Source organism: Taudactylus pleione, unplaced genomic scaffold (assembly GCF_031769625.1).
Source record: "Taudactylus pleione unplaced genomic scaffold, aTauple2 ptg000038l, whole genome shotgun sequence".
Classification (NCBI taxonomy): Eukaryota; Metazoa; Chordata; class Amphibia; order Anura; family Myobatrachidae; genus Taudactylus; species Taudactylus pleione.
This window is the reverse complement of record NW_028284440.1, coordinates 7,471,294-7,487,025: the sequence shown is the minus strand read 5'-3', so window position 1 is coordinate 7,487,025 and position 15,732 is coordinate 7,471,294. Positions and strand designations below refer to the sequence as shown.

The following is a 15,732-nucleotide window of genomic DNA, read 5'->3' as shown; positions in this document are numbered from 1 at the left end:
AATACCTTTGGGGGACAGTCCAAGGGGTGCAGGGTACTTTTTTATGACTTTGTACCCCAACAATTCTAAAAACATTTTCACATATCACCAGTAATATCAAAAATATTGTTGGCATCACAAAGATTGAAGGAAATTGGTGGGTGAAGGATTTAGATATATGTTTGGCGAAAGCAGAAATGAAATCTATATACAAGCTTAAAACTTTAGAACTGAAAGGATTGAAGAGTGACTTTGAGCTTACAGTAAATGGTTCTTATGAGACAGTATATTGCTTCCTTTGAGTACCCTGCTCTTCCGTATATATATAAATGGATCAGAGTGTGGTTCTATACCTGTATGTGAAGAATTTTTTATAAGAATTTTTTTATATTTTTTATATTTTATCCTGCCCTGTAATTTTATCACTTGTGATTGTATGTATGCTTAATTTTAATATTTTATATATTTTTTTATATTTGATATTGGTTGTTATTAACTGTTTGTTATGATGATAATTGATTTTAGGTGATATAGGTTACCCTCAGGTTCGCCCGTATGTAATAATGTCTTGCAGACCGACCAATTTATTCAGTTTTCAATATGTCTCTATTACATATATTAATACCTCATTCTCCTATAAGCATTTTTGTAACTATATCAAGAATATTTGCTATATGATTGCCGCCTTTTTTTCTCCTACACCGGAACTGTATCAATTTTCAGTGACACACTTCCGGCAACATTAACTGACTGAGTGGAAGATGTTGCCCGGAAAAACCAACTGATGTACTAGCCATGAAAACCAGAAGTCGATCTTTCAACCCGTGGAAACTGGAAGTCGCAACAACGGAATTTCCAGTCAGACGGCTTCCACTCTAACAACACGCGGCAGGCCACGAGTGGAACGCACAAGGTAACGCCCCCATCTGATGAAGGGGGTGGTCCAATAATAGACCCTACTTAAACCTATTCAGTGATCATCACCTCACACCTTGACAAAGGCTAATACAAGCCAAAACGCATTGGTGTGATGACTGCTGAACATCCGTTTGGAGCCTTGAGGAACACATGCTGATGGGGATTGAAGGGATTTACCTGGGTTTACCATCTACCCTTTACAAACCCTTACAGTGTGCCTTGCTCTATATGGCCCTATATGGTACACAGGAACCCCGTTCACCAAGGGATTCCTTATTGTTTTCTTGCATTGTTGGTTTTATATATCTATTTATTTAACTTACTAATAAAAAATGTTAACGATATTGCATTATATGGGACTCCCATTATATCTTTGAGGTACTCATCTTATGCAAGAAACAGCCAGAGTGAACCATCTCATATTACTTCAAGTACTGGCATTTGGAGGACCTTACACCTGTGGACTTGAGACCGGAGTAACCAGTTTCTATTTGTGACACTACTTTGATCATACTGACCCTAATTCCTAACAAGAGGAGCGCTTTTACCGAACTTTGTATTATTATTCAGACTTTTCAGGTGTTCTGTGGTTTTCACCTCTGGGACTTAAGCTGCACCTCATTGGCTTCAGGCGCAAAGTGTACTTATCTTGTTTCTTTTTCTAATACAGACCAATGAGTTTTATATATAATACTGATTTATTAAACCGCTGTATAGGAACAGTCTATATTATTCTAACCTTTTGTATTCCTTTGTGGGATCACCTCTTACCTTTTGCAAAGATTGTTATTACTGTACATTAAAAATATTTAAAGCAGTTAAAAGAAGATTTGACCATCGAGTTAACAAAAATCCAGCTATAGTATTAGCTTAAAATTGTAAATGTTCTGCTACAGACATTTGATAAATTCTAGTACTTTGCAAGTGAGCATTAATTAGAAGGCATACATAGAAATTCCAATCTGGTTTGAAATAACCCTAATATTTAGCAGTTCAAAATTTGAAGTTTTGGTTCAGCAATGACACTCAAGGGGCCTTATTCAGCAGAGCTGAATGCAGATTCCCAATGGTGAGGAATCTGTTCAGGCGCCAGACTCATACTGCACATGTGCAGTATGGATCCTGCGTGATCGCATGCAGTCCAGCAGTGATTGACAGTCTGGTTCCACCTGTGGGTGGGAGGGGGCGGCGATGGCCTCTGTTTCCCAAAACGGAGGTGTGTCCTTGCTGACAGATTTCCTGGCCTCTATTTTGTTCCTGCAGCAGCCGGCTTGCATGACCCCATCGGTCGATGTTATCGCAGATTATCCGATGCTGCGTCCTTGGACGCAGCTCAGATAATTAATGCATGCAGGAGGCATGACGCCTCCTGCTGTATTACAATAATTGCAAAGATGAAATTGCAAAGCTGCATGCGTGCAGCTTTGCAATTTCATCCTGTGCTGAATCAACCCCCAGGATTGCATGCACAGTTCATTATTCAAGTTTCATGTTCACAATAAAAACAGCCAAAATGATTAAAATTTTACTTTAATGTTACAAACAGGCTTTGCTTGACCATGTGCAAACAAGCTTGCAGAATGTAAACTAGTTTAAATACTGTCAAATAGGCTCCAACATATTTAAATTAAGCTGCTAGCCTTTTTACATTTTTTAACCTGTTACAAAATTCTACAAACTGCAACTGGTCCAAACATTTCTAGCACTGAGAACACTCAGTGACTTAGAACAGGAAGGAATTCAGAATTCTGACTAATGAAGATAACCATTGTGCCATCTTTCTGTTTAATTAAAAGCTAAACCTTTAAAAAGAGTCCCACTCTCTGATGCTAATCATGCCTCAATTTGCACTAGCAGATTAATTTTTCTGGAGCCAAGTGAATTATTATTTGTACAGTATGGTTCAAAACATCAATGCAAAAATTAATCATGCAAGCAATGAAATCCAATATTACACTCAGAAAGGCAGGTGATCACTTGCATGAGACAGATTTCAAAGATAAATTGCAAGAGACTTGCATAGAATGCGGCTCTTACAGTTATTGTAGCTATCAATGCCTGTAATTTTAGTAGAAAATGTGGTACAGTAGGTATGGGGTTGTATTAGAAGTGTTAGTTGGGTTAGTGTTAATGTATAATAAAACATAATTTTATAATAACTTTAAAAAAAACACTAGAAAAACTTTGACCTTTCAGTGCTTGTTCAATTCAATAGTGAGTTTAAAAACAGTGAATATGGGCCCTGATTCAGAGCTCGCTCTGAATCAGGGCCCACCTCCATTAATATGGAGCGTCCTCCTGGACGCTCGTATAGCTGTGGGTCACCACCCACAGCATATTCGAGCGTGCAAAATGATGGTCGCGATGGTCTTGACCATCACGACCATCGGAACTGCGAGCAAAAGCCTGCGGTTGGGTTTCTCAACCGCAAGGCCAGGAGTGATTTCACTAGTGATGTCAGTGGGGCCAGCTTCAGACGGCAGGCGTTCCCTTGGGAACGCCTCTATCTGACAGGCACGCCCCCAGCACGCCCACCAAAGGGGGCGTGCTGTCAGTCACCATCGACAGCACGCCCCCTTTGATGAGACACTCCGAGCGAAGGAAAGTCCTTCGCTCGTCGGGTCGAGCGCATGCGCACGACGGAGCTCCCTCCATCGTGCGCATGCGGAGTGGGGAACATTGACCCACTTGCAAGCGTACTGCCGCTCGCGAGTGGGTCTGAATGACCCCCATGGTCATTTGAATTATTTTCCAATGCACTAACGACAACACATTTTAATGTTGGCACTCGAAATTCAAACAATGTCAAAATGTATTGTGCTTAATGTGCTAAATGTAATAGGGTTAGAGTATTGAAAATGTGAGAGTTTAGCAGTAAACTCTTACACTTTTTAAACTCAGCCAATGTAATAGAGTCTGAGAATATGCAAACTCGCAAATTTTTAGACTAAAAAAACTCATGATTTAAACTCTCATCCAGATGTTTTCCTATTTTGAAGATAGAACTCGACAAATGTGAGAGTTTACTGCTAAACTCTCATTTTCTAAACTCTCACCCTAATACATTTGGACAAATATAGTTAATCTTTAGTATAGTAATTAGTTAATCTTGAAAATCAGGTAGCAGACAGAAGTGTTAGTGCTGGTTAATGGGGAGGTGGTCAGATACTCCATAAACACTTGCTGGAGCCCCGGCCAGTGGGGTACAGTGTAAGGCTTTCTATGAGAGAATGCAACACAGTCCAAAGTCTTACCCTTTTCCTTATACTAGAAGCTAACATTTTATATTGCATTCAATTATGAAAATGGATAATTTTTAACTGCAACTAATCTACCTTAACATATTCATCTGTATGTAAAAACAGAAGAAGCTGACACATTTATCTAGAATTCCAGTAATTTAAGAAATATACAGTACCCCATACTAATTATAATATAGTTTGGCATTTTAAAATAAACGTAGTCTAACATATTGTCACCAAGGCAGGAGATACACACCTATACAATTCTTGATATCTGGTGATTGAGCCGATGACTGTATTGGTGTACCATTGCAGGAGTGTTAGCTGATAAATGGCTTATAACACTCCTGCCATGGTTGGGATCGGGAGGTCGCATCTTATGTGCCCGTTATAATATTTATCACCCCGACTTCCCAATCCCATATAAGCCATACACACAGAGAGTGTATGTGGCTTGCAGGGGCTCACAGGGGGTCAAGCTGATTATGAGCATTTACTCTATCAGCTGAGTAATTGCATAGGTGTGTACCCATCTTAAGTCATTCTAGCCATACAATAATTTCCATAGAAAACCTTTCAACAGACAAACTACTCCAGGGTATATGGCTTAGGAACATAATATGCAGACCAGAATTTGGTATTTTTAAATAGAATGTAATCCGAGGCATAAAACCAAAATGTGTTTTTAGTAGGAGGGGTTTTGGAAAAATATTTTGTTACCTGGAATTCTCCATTAAGTGTTAGTAGCAACATAAATTAGCCTCTTTATTATAGTCACAGAGTTTTATTTTTAATTTTAAACCCGGATTCCAGATGCAATTATGGTGTTACCACATTAGTCCTGCTAGTTGAACTGCCTGGACAGTTTGCAGATATCCCAATTTAAAATTACACCCCTGAGGAAGTCACTGACACAATGAAATGCTTTGGGTAAAATGGGTGACTGAACTGTGTACTCGGCATAAGATCCACTGTAAGTGTGCACACTCAAGGGGTTCATATTGGACTTGTGACATCTTTGGATGGGAACGGGTATGAAGTCCCGTCGGTTGTATAGCTGCCGCGTCATATCCTGAAGGATGGAAATGCCAATAGTGGTGGTAAGTATGCTAACCCTGCCCCTCTGCCCCTCTCCCCCTCTAACCCTAACTTTCCCTTAGTGTTGCCTAACCCTAAACTCCGGCTGGGGGTGCTTAACTCTAACCCCATTTTCCCACACCCTAAACCTAACCCTCCCCCTGGGGGTACCTAAGCCTAAATCCTTGTCCCCAAAGCCTAACTCTAAGGCCTCCTAAGGGAGTTCCTAACCCTAATCTCCCCTGGGGCCCCTAAAACTAACCCTCCCCCAACGGTTAAAAGCTTGCAGGGCCCTGCTTACCTTTGTACAGGATCCCGGTTGTTGGGATTTCAGACATCGGGCTAAAGATAACTGTTGGGATTTAGATGCCTATCTTTAGTCCCAGTCATTATTCTGATATTGGGACTCTGACGGCTGGCATCCGACCACCGGTAAATTAACTACATCCCCTTTAGATGATGTAGATGTTCAGTACTGTGCTAACAAAAAGGGATTTTAAGTATGAGTACCTAAGTTGTTATTAAAAGTTGTATTGAAAGAGTTGCACAATGATTGGCCATGGTCCTTATTCCTCTGGTGCATTTGGTGGAAGGGTATTCCTAAAGGTTTAAAGTCTACAGGCTAAAATCATTAGTGTGTTAAATGTCATTCATTGAGGACATAAGGCATGATTCACAGGTGGACACAGTGTTGATGTTGGACACAAGCGGCCAATGTTTTCTGTCTGCACATACATCTGAGATGCACTGTGCATGCGTCCTGATGGTCTAAGATGCAGAATAAATGTCGGTGCAGAGAGAGTGATTCCCAGTGTGTATTTCTGGGTGGTAACTGGGAAGTGGCTAGCCAGACATTGGCGTGTCATGTTCATCAACTGTGTCTAAAGACGCAGCTGCAATGACACAGACAGCCATGTTCAGATGAAGATTATCTGACTCCATAAAGCTGGTGCCATCTTCGATGATGTGCTCAATGGTGCATCTTAATATGCACAGCAACAAATTAGTGCGACACCCAGTGGGTGTCTCAGTAGGTAAACCCTCAGCCATGGTATTAGCATAAAGACACAGTTGTGACTGCAGCAAAAAAAAACACAATCACGGCTGAAGCTACAACCACAAATGAATCATGCCTTTAGTGCAATAAAGGCTGGAAGACTTCCAAAAGGTGATTTTCACAGTGAAAAGATCATTCAGATAAGTAATATTACAAGTATTGAAAATGTGCTCCTAATATTTAGCAAACAATTTTCTATGGTGATTGAAAGTACTGCACAATAAGCACAGTCTTGGTTTAAATATATAAAATCAGGCTTATTTATTGTTTCAGTGAATTGAATAATCTCCCTGGAAATGTTGCATGCTATGTGAAAACAAAACAGTGCATTTGAAGCATGAAGGTATTTCCCTTGAAAAATGTAATATAACATCCTGCTCATTTTTAAATCAGTTCATTAGCAAAAGAAAAGGGGGAAGCTCATTAATCTTCGGCATAAACCTGCTGAAAAATTGATCAAGACTTTGAAGCTAAGGAAATACCCTGAAGCTGCTATTGATCAGCAAATGTGGTGAGTGCTTTAGACTGTGGAAGTATGGTGAGGAAAGGAACAAAAGAAGTGTTATGCATGGAGAGTCAGAAGAAAAATCATGCTTCTTCAAGTGTGAAACGTATCCACATAAATTGAAGCAAAAGTGGTGCAGCCCTATTCTCCACTAAAGCTTTCAAACAATAGTTGACAAGATTGCTCATTAAGTTGGACATCTGCAAGAAAACATACCTTGCCAGATTGAAAGCATCATCGATCAGTCCTGCTCGATTACTGACAGAAATGACCTATGAGAAAAATGGGACCATTTAGGATGATAATGCCAGTAGGGAGCTTTAGATCAAAACAAATCCCTGCAAAGCAATTTTAACAAGAACTTACAGTACCTCACAGTTCCTCATTAGCTGGTCAATCAGTAATCTCCAGTTCTTGACATCATAGTTAACCCTAAAGTAACCAATTTGATCAATGTTCCCCAGCACCCAATTGCTTTCATCCAGTGTGGGTATTCGATGGTATTCTAAAAGGAATGGAAATTGGAAATTATTTAGTGTGCTTTAAACTGTGCTGTTTTCTAAACAATTAGAGAAAACATGTTACATTAGAAACAAAAATGGATGATGAACAGTACTTTATGCTCATTAAGCTTACTAATTGTCTAAGGTAATTAGTTAGGCATTAGGAAACGAATTTCCACAGTCTAAATAACGGTGCATTTGAAATTATTTATACAGCATCTGTTCTCACTATCAGGAAAAAACCTACATCAATAATCTCAATTGGTTTAAACTTTCATATCATTCTTGTGTGGTTTATTGTAATTTTACAGTCAATACAATAAGACCCTTTTGCCAGTCTTATTTGTCTATGGCTATCGATCATGACTTATGTGAAATATACACATTTTCATCTAACATATACTGCACAGAAAACAATAATATTCCCTTTTTAAAATAACAGCTATTTGTTTTATGCAGAAAAATACACTAATACTGTGAGTGATGGTTCTTTATTCAATAAGTTTCATGTCTAAAATCTAAAGACCCGATGCTAAGCTGAATGCAAATTGTCTGTAAATGGACCAACATTGCCTGCATAGAAATTAATGCATACATTGCCTATAGGCAGAGTTTTATGCATTGTACGGTGCTTCTGCCCCTATCCATACTCTTAGTTTGCCTTTTGTCATGCTCAGATTCAGTTTAAGAGAGGAGGGAGCCCGTGTGCAGGCTCTAATCAGGGCCCGCTCCTCTCCGACAGTGCAGGAGACTCTGGAATTGTACCAGATTCTACTGCACATGGTCTATGGGAACATGGCATCAGTGCCATGTTCCTTGGACATTGCGTGAATCACTGGAAAATGGCAGCAGTGGCCATTTTCCTTGTGACTTCTGCAGCTCTGCAGCCAGCACCGGGCCAACAGAGCGGTAAGTATATTTGTATGAGTGCAGTGTGTGTGCCCCCTCGACAGGGCCGTAACTAGGGTAGTGCGGCCGGTGCCAGGGCACTGCAGGTCAGGGAGCGCTGTTTTGGCCTGTCAATTTTCTGTTTAATTAACATTCTCACTTGTAGCTTCCTCTTATTTCATCCCCAGCATTTCGTCTAGTTACAGCTCTGCCCCTGGACCCAGGGACCCATGTGCACTGCACACCTTGCACCCATTATAGATACGGCAGTGGTTACGCTCATAAGGACCCTCTTGCACCAGCCTATATACATATTTTACATGTTAGCAGATGTATTAACGCTTATGTCTAACTCTGCATAGCCCACATTTCCTTCTACATGTCCTCACTGAAGTTTGCCTAAAAGAGAGTGCCATGTTACAAAACATTTAGACGTCTTCAGTTGCAAGTGGCGATGCAATTGAAATGCATTCAAAACTACATTACCAGTATTTGTGTATGTTTGGTTCTGGAGCATGCTCAGTGTGAAGACACGCAAGACATGCTTCACAAACAGGCATACATTCAACTAGGCATCTGCCCACACATTTGTAAACTGTTTGGTTCTGGAGCAAGCTCAGTGTGAAAACACCCAAGACACTTCACAAACAGGCATACAGTCAACTCTGCATCACCCCCTAAATATACAGAGTATTTCTCATATAGCTACTAATTAGCTAATGACTGTATACCTGGATATTATATTTAAAGATCATCCTGTGATGTCATTCATTAACCATGCTCCCAAGTTTGGCTTGGCTAGCACAGCTGGGGTTATAAGTTATACCATTGTATCTTTTACAACATGAGGAAATATTGCTTCTAATCTCTTTTCCATTAAACATACTTTCTGATATTATGGCATAATTACTTGTGGTCTGGGGAAATCACCCTACTCCGTGCCACCATAATGGTTACTAATCAGACTAATTTCTGGTTATTATGATCAGGAAGTCTATAAACTGTGACTGCCTTGGAAATATTGGTAGCCATACAAGCTGTCTAGCATAGGTACTGTTTCAACTATTGCTAAAGATTGTATTTAAATATTACAGTTCTCAATTTAATTTACTTCTTACACATTTAGTTTTATTTTTTTTGTTTTTAAAAATACAATCTTATACATAAAATTAATTGGTTTGTATGTTTGTTTGTTTGTGTGTTTGTCTGTCTGTCCAGTTATGCATTCGGACACTTCAGCACCAATTGGGATGAAACCAATGTGAGGTGGTCCAGTTGTATCCTGGTCAGATTTTAGGTGGTTAGGGTTCTGGCTGGACCTTCTGTTGGCATACGCTGTGCAGAACTTTGATCCAGGGAGCCTGTTCTAAGCCTTCCACTGGATAGTGGAAACATTGGACCCCAGAAGACAGGATCAGTATGAAATACCACCAGATGCATGTTCAAATCCTGACACCAGAAGACTGGCAAGAGAAGATCTCGACAGGTAAGTTGTTTTACTATTACTAACCCTCTCCCCCCTAACCCTAACCCTCTCTTAGGGGTGCCTAACCCTAACCTCCCCCTCAAGTGCCTAACCTTAACCCCCCCTGTAAGTGCCTAAACCTAACCCCCCTTCCCGCAGCCTAAAACTGACCCTTCTGGGGGGGTTCCTAGACTTAACCTACCCCTGGGGGTGTCTAACCGTAATCCCCCCTTCCACTAGCCTAACCCTAACCCTCCTGGGGGGTTGCCTAACCCTAAGTCCCTTCTGGGAGCCCGTAACCTGACCCTCCCCCTGCGGATGTCCGCACCCACCGCCCAGCTTTCCTTCATTTGGTATGCCGGGCGTAGGGCTCCCGGCATAGGGATAATAATAGGTGTTGATAATTTGATGCCTACCATTAGACCCTTGATGGGATTAGACAGTCAGGAAGCTGGCAGTTGGTATTTCGACCGTCGGCTTCCTAACTGCATCCACAGAAGACATGCTAGGGGGTTGAGGTCCCGGTCAGACCTCCCATTGGTATATGCAGGACAGAACTTTGACTCAGGGAAAGTTCCAGCACAGGCTCCATGGTATATGCAGGACAGAACTTTAACTCGGGGATGGAACTTTGACCCAGGGAGTCTGTTCTGGGCCTCTCCCCTGGATGAATTTGGATGACATCACATAATTTGGATGAAAACTTCACAGAGTAGTAACATTGGGTCCCAGAAGGCATATTATGGGGTTGAGGTCCTAGTCGGACCTCCAGTTGGTTTACGCTGGACAGAGCTTTGACCTGGGGAGCCTGTTCTCAGCCTTCCACTGGATGCATTTGGAGAAAAATGTCACATTGTGGTAACATTGGATCCCAGAATACATACTAGGAGATTGAGCTCCTGGTAGGACCTCCCATTGGTGTACACTGGGCAGAACTTTGAACCGGGGATGCTATGCAGAACTTTGACCCAGGGAGCCTATTTGGGGCCTTCCACTGGATGGATTTGAATGAAAACTTTACAGAGGGACAGCATTTGGTATGGGATGCCTAATGGAGTGGTTGGGGTCAGACTTAACGGTGGAGTGTGTCGGGCAGAACTTTGACCCAGGGAACCTGTTCTGGGCCTTCCACTGGATGGATTTGGGCAACATCACATAATTTGGACAAAAACTTCACAGAGTGGTAATATTGGAAGACATACTAGGGGTTGAGATCCCGGTTGAATCTCCTATTGGTGTACGCTGGGTACAACTTTGACCTGGGGATCCTGTTCTGAACCTTGCACTGGATGGATATGGATGAAAACTTCACAGAGAGGTGGCAATTGGTACGGGATGCCTAATGGAGTGGTTGGGGTCCCAGTCGGACCTCATGGTGAAGTACACCAGGAAGAGCTTTGACCCAGGGAGCCTGTGCTGGGCCTTTCACTGGATGGATTTTGATGACATCACATAATAAAACTTAATAACTTGAAAATATAAACCCAAGTAATGCCAGGTATTTCAGCTAGTTTAACATAAAAAGCTTTAAAAATAGGAAATTTTTCTACTTGGGATGTGTACTTCTGATATGGTACACAAATCACAAGACAGATTCCACACATAGAATCTTTCAAATATTACTGGTGACTAGAGTTACACAACATTCTCATGCCTCCATTAGATCAGCAATGATGAAATATAACACTAAATAATGACACATAAGTAATACAATTAAAACCCTCAAATGCTAATATATTATATACTGTATATTAAGATATGAAGGTCTATTCACCATAACTAAAGGGTCCATTACACATGCAGAAACACTAGTTTCCATATGTTTCATAATGATCCCATTCATTAAAGGGGCCAAAAAGGGGCGCCTACAGTAGTGTTCAGAAAAACTTAGAAAACAGAAAGTTTGTGGAGCTTGTTTGCAAGAACCAACGCCATCTACAGATGGCCCTGGTTCCCGGAGCCATCTTCTTCCTAAGGGAAGATTATCTGGGCTTGTGAAGAGGGATCAAAGAGAACTTCTCTGCCACCTCCGCACAGCGTGACCTTTGGCTGTGTGCAGGCGTGACCTCAGATCAGTGTTGGGGATCATGTGGTCCAGTGTAAAGATCTACAGTAAAAAGGTAGACAATGTCTAGATAGACAACAGATATTAGAAAGTCAATAGTTCAACAAGGACAAAAGTTTGACAGGGACAAAACATTGACACGCTAAAAGTCAACATGTAAGAAGATAAACAGGTACAAATGGTTGACAGTGTTAAAAGGTCGACATGAAAATGGTCAACACAAAAATGGTTGACACATGATTTTTTTTTTTAGGGTTAGGCACTTACCGGAGGGTTAGGGTTAGGCACTAGAAGGGACGGTTATGGTCAGCCCACCTACCCCGATAGTTAGGCACCAGGAGGGAGAGTTAGGGTTAAGCACCAATGAGAGGGTTAGGGTGAAGATTAGGGTTACAAAACAAAAAAAACATGTGGCAACCATTTTTGTGTTGACCATTTGTACCTGTTGATCTTCTTACATGTCAACCTGTAGTGTGTCGACCTTTTGTCCCCTGTCAACCTATTGACTGTCTAACATCTGTTGTCTATCTAAACATTGTCTACCTTTTTACTGTAGATCTTTCAATCCACACCCATTCATACTGTAATTTATTAAAGTATCAGTGTTGCAATGCCAACTTGCTTTGTAAATAAGCAGCCAAATAGTGTACTTTTATGAACAGAGAAACTTAGAATTACATAAACACAATGAAATCTGATATTAATTGGCACAATATATTGGCACAATAGATTGCAGTGAAGTTTGGAAGAACAGGGGACAAAGTCAAGAATGGAAATTTAGAATGCCTATTTTGCCTGATACAAACACATCCGAATATAGGGGTTTGAGTGGAAGCGCGCCCCGGCTCAGGTCTTCTTGCCAACTTTGGATCCCAAAACGAGGCAAAACATCATCTTCCCGGCACCAGATCTTGCATGGTTTGGATTGCAAAACATGGCCATTTCACACAGCAGATCATAGGTAGAGGGTATGGACTGTGGGCTGAAGCACTGCGAGTCAGTTTCAGGCACTAAAGCCATTATGAGCACTATGTGAAAGAAACACTGTGTGATTAAAAAAAATTAGGAACACTGGGACTGATTCAGAGCCGCTCGCAAGCGCTGCTCGATGTTACCCCACTGCGCATGCGCTGCCTCTGGCGTGCACATGCGTGAGACCCGTCCAGCGACTGCAGCTCAGTTGCTATAGGTCTCGCTACAAGACGGGGCGGCTGTCGATGGTTAGTGACAGCTTACCCCATTTTGTAGACGGGAAGGGGGGGGTGGCTTCACAAATGCAGGCATTCCCTTTGGAATGCCTGTGTGGTCAGCCCTACTAACATCACTAGTGATGTCAGTAGTGGACTTCCTACTCTATTAGAGCAGGAAGTCCACTCAGGCTTGTGGAGACGAGTCCCTACCACAGGGTCTTGTCGCAAGCCTGATGGTCGCAATAATCGCAACGGACTCCAGGCCTCTTGCACAAGCTGTGGGTGGTCACCCTCTGCTTTGAAAGTGGGCTGGAGAAAAATAAAAATCATGTCTTTATTCAGAGCGAGCACTTGCTATCAGTGAGCATCTCTCAATCAGGCACACTGTGTTAAAGGAGCACGGTTTTATTAAAAATGCATATATGTGAGGCACTGTGTTTAAAAAAGACTGTGTTGCATGTTAAGGGCTTCAGGCAGGCACTGTGTTAAAGAAAAGCCATTAGGAGAACAGTGTTAAAGGGGCACTGTGTTATTAAAAACAACACTATAAGAGTGCCATTACTAGGAGAACTGTGAGGCACTGTGTTGTGTGTTCAGGCACTGTGTTAAAAAATAACGTCATTAGGGTGCCACCATTACTAAGAGCCAGTTGTTGTGTGTCCAGGACCATGAGACACAATTAAAAATTTTGAATACAATACTTTTGTGTTATACTAGAGGTGCTGTGTGGCAGTTTGTTGTGTGTTCAAGCACAGTTAAAAAATTTTTACAATAATACTTCTATATTAAAAAATATAACATCATTTCATACTCAGACTTTTTGGTGCACCTTATAATTGTACTATGGGGGTGTGTAACCCAATAAGGAAGGAGGTAGGAGGGCCAGCTTCTCTTGTAACCCTTGTCTGGAATTCTTGGTTATTAACATTGTATTCTTTTATGGCCTTTTCTCTTCTCAGGTGCTGCAAAACGGCTCTTGCAAGGCCACATCTCTCAATTTTAATACCATTAAGGATTCAATCAATGAACAATGCTTTTTTATCTGCCTTCAATTTCCCTGTACTGCCCTTGGGCCTCTGAACTAATTCCCCTCATACTCAGACTCTCTGGTACTCCTCATAAATGTACTACAGGAGTGTGTCACTCAATTAGGAAGAAGGGAGGAGGAGGTGGGAGTATGGCTAGCTTCTCTTGCAACCTTTATCAGGAACCATTGGCTATTAACATTGCATTCTTTTATGGCCTTTTTTCTTCTCAGTTGCTGCAAAATAGCTCTTGCATGGTCATCTCAATGTAATTTTTTAAATTATTCAATCAATCGATCAATCATTCTTTTTTTCCTTCCTTCCTCTACATATTCCACCTCCATTTCCCTGTACTGCCCTCAGGCCTATGAGCTAGTTCATGATTAATGAAAACATTCTATAGCTTAGCATTGTAAAGTTTTTATTAATCTGCTATCTTGTTTGCCACTGCAGTGCCACTCTGTTTCCCAGATGTGCTACAGTAAATTATTTTTTAAAATGCCATGTGTTTGTGCTGCTGTTCTATCACTTACTTTAGCCAGTCAGCTCGCTGCAGCCTTTGGTCAATATGGGTGAAAACAAAATAGTAAGCTATGAGGTGGTCAAAATTTACTGGAAAATACTGGAAATTAATGCTAGTGAGTTTAATAATACAGTAGGAATAAAAAAGGTCCAAAGGACAATGATTTTAGCTGTTTTTTATAAAAAAAAATTAAAAGTAATCCAGATCCAAAACACTTGTGGATGATTTTGGCAAATACAAAACATGATGGTGAATTAAAATCAAAACCAAAACACATGGTCTGTGCACATCTCTACAAAATACCTTACCAGGCAGCTTTGGTGTAGCCCACAAAATTAATATAATACAGTAACTGTTGGTCTTTTTTGTGTAAATAAAAACTAAAAATATATAGTGTGGTTATCTGAATTTATGTAATGCATTAGAACTAAGGGGACACTGGGACTGATTCAGAGATGTACACAAACCAGATATTTTATGCAGGACCCATTCTACACAATGTGTAGAACAGGCCCTGAGATCTTGCTCGCAGATGCTCCAAGCTGCAACAAGATTGACAAGCTCAGCATTTAGGGGGAAGTAATGAGACTGCCTCTGTTTTTCTGTCCTATAGGTAGATGTGGCAATGCTATGCTGGTTATTGTGAAGCTCATACATCAATGTGTCTGAACCTGTGGTTGGACTGCTGTAGTCTTCTTTGTTTGGTCACAGCGAGTGGAAGATCTTTATACATTTCATAATGGCGGGTGAGGAAGATGTGTTTGTGAGATGATGTCAGAGATGTGATTGAATTTTGCATTGAACTTGGAAAAAGAGTAAATGAAACTCATGAACTGTTACAGCAAGCATACTCTGGAGAAACAATTAGCCATGCTGCAGTATTTCGGAGGTGGAAGTGCTTCAAAGAGGGTAATACATGAGTGACTGATGAAGTGTGTTCTGGGAGACCAGCCACCATGGGTTACAATGTCAACATTGCCAAAGCTCTGGAGATGTTGCAAAATGAAAGAAGGTTAACTTTACATGAACATTCAGCTTCACTTGGCATCGCATTTGAACAGTTTCAGCATATTGTGACAAAGGCACTACATGTGTGCCAGGTGAGTACCCAGAAATGTCATAGAAGAGAAGATGCAAGGACGAGTTGAATCATGTAAGAACACCAATCTAATGTCAGAGAGGATACCCGATTTCCAAACATCGATTGTGATGTTTGACAAATTATGGATTCCTCATTATGATCCAGAATGCAAACAACAGTCCAGTGTATGGAAACACGAGTATTTGCCTCCACC

The 15,732-nt window shown here is 41.1% G+C and overlaps 1 protein-coding gene across 1 annotated transcript in view; it reads right to left on the bottom strand.

The window, feature by feature from the left end:
* Window positions 1–15,732, bottom strand: part of TRHDE (thyrotropin releasing hormone degrading enzyme) — a 778,828-nt gene that overhangs the window by 106,020 nt on the left and 657,076 nt on the right. The window contains 2 exon segments of the mRNA XM_088452538.1: window positions 6,995–7,050; window positions 7,150–7,283. Coding sequence (XP_088308664.1) covers window positions 6,995–7,050; window positions 7,150–7,283 — 190 coding nt within the window.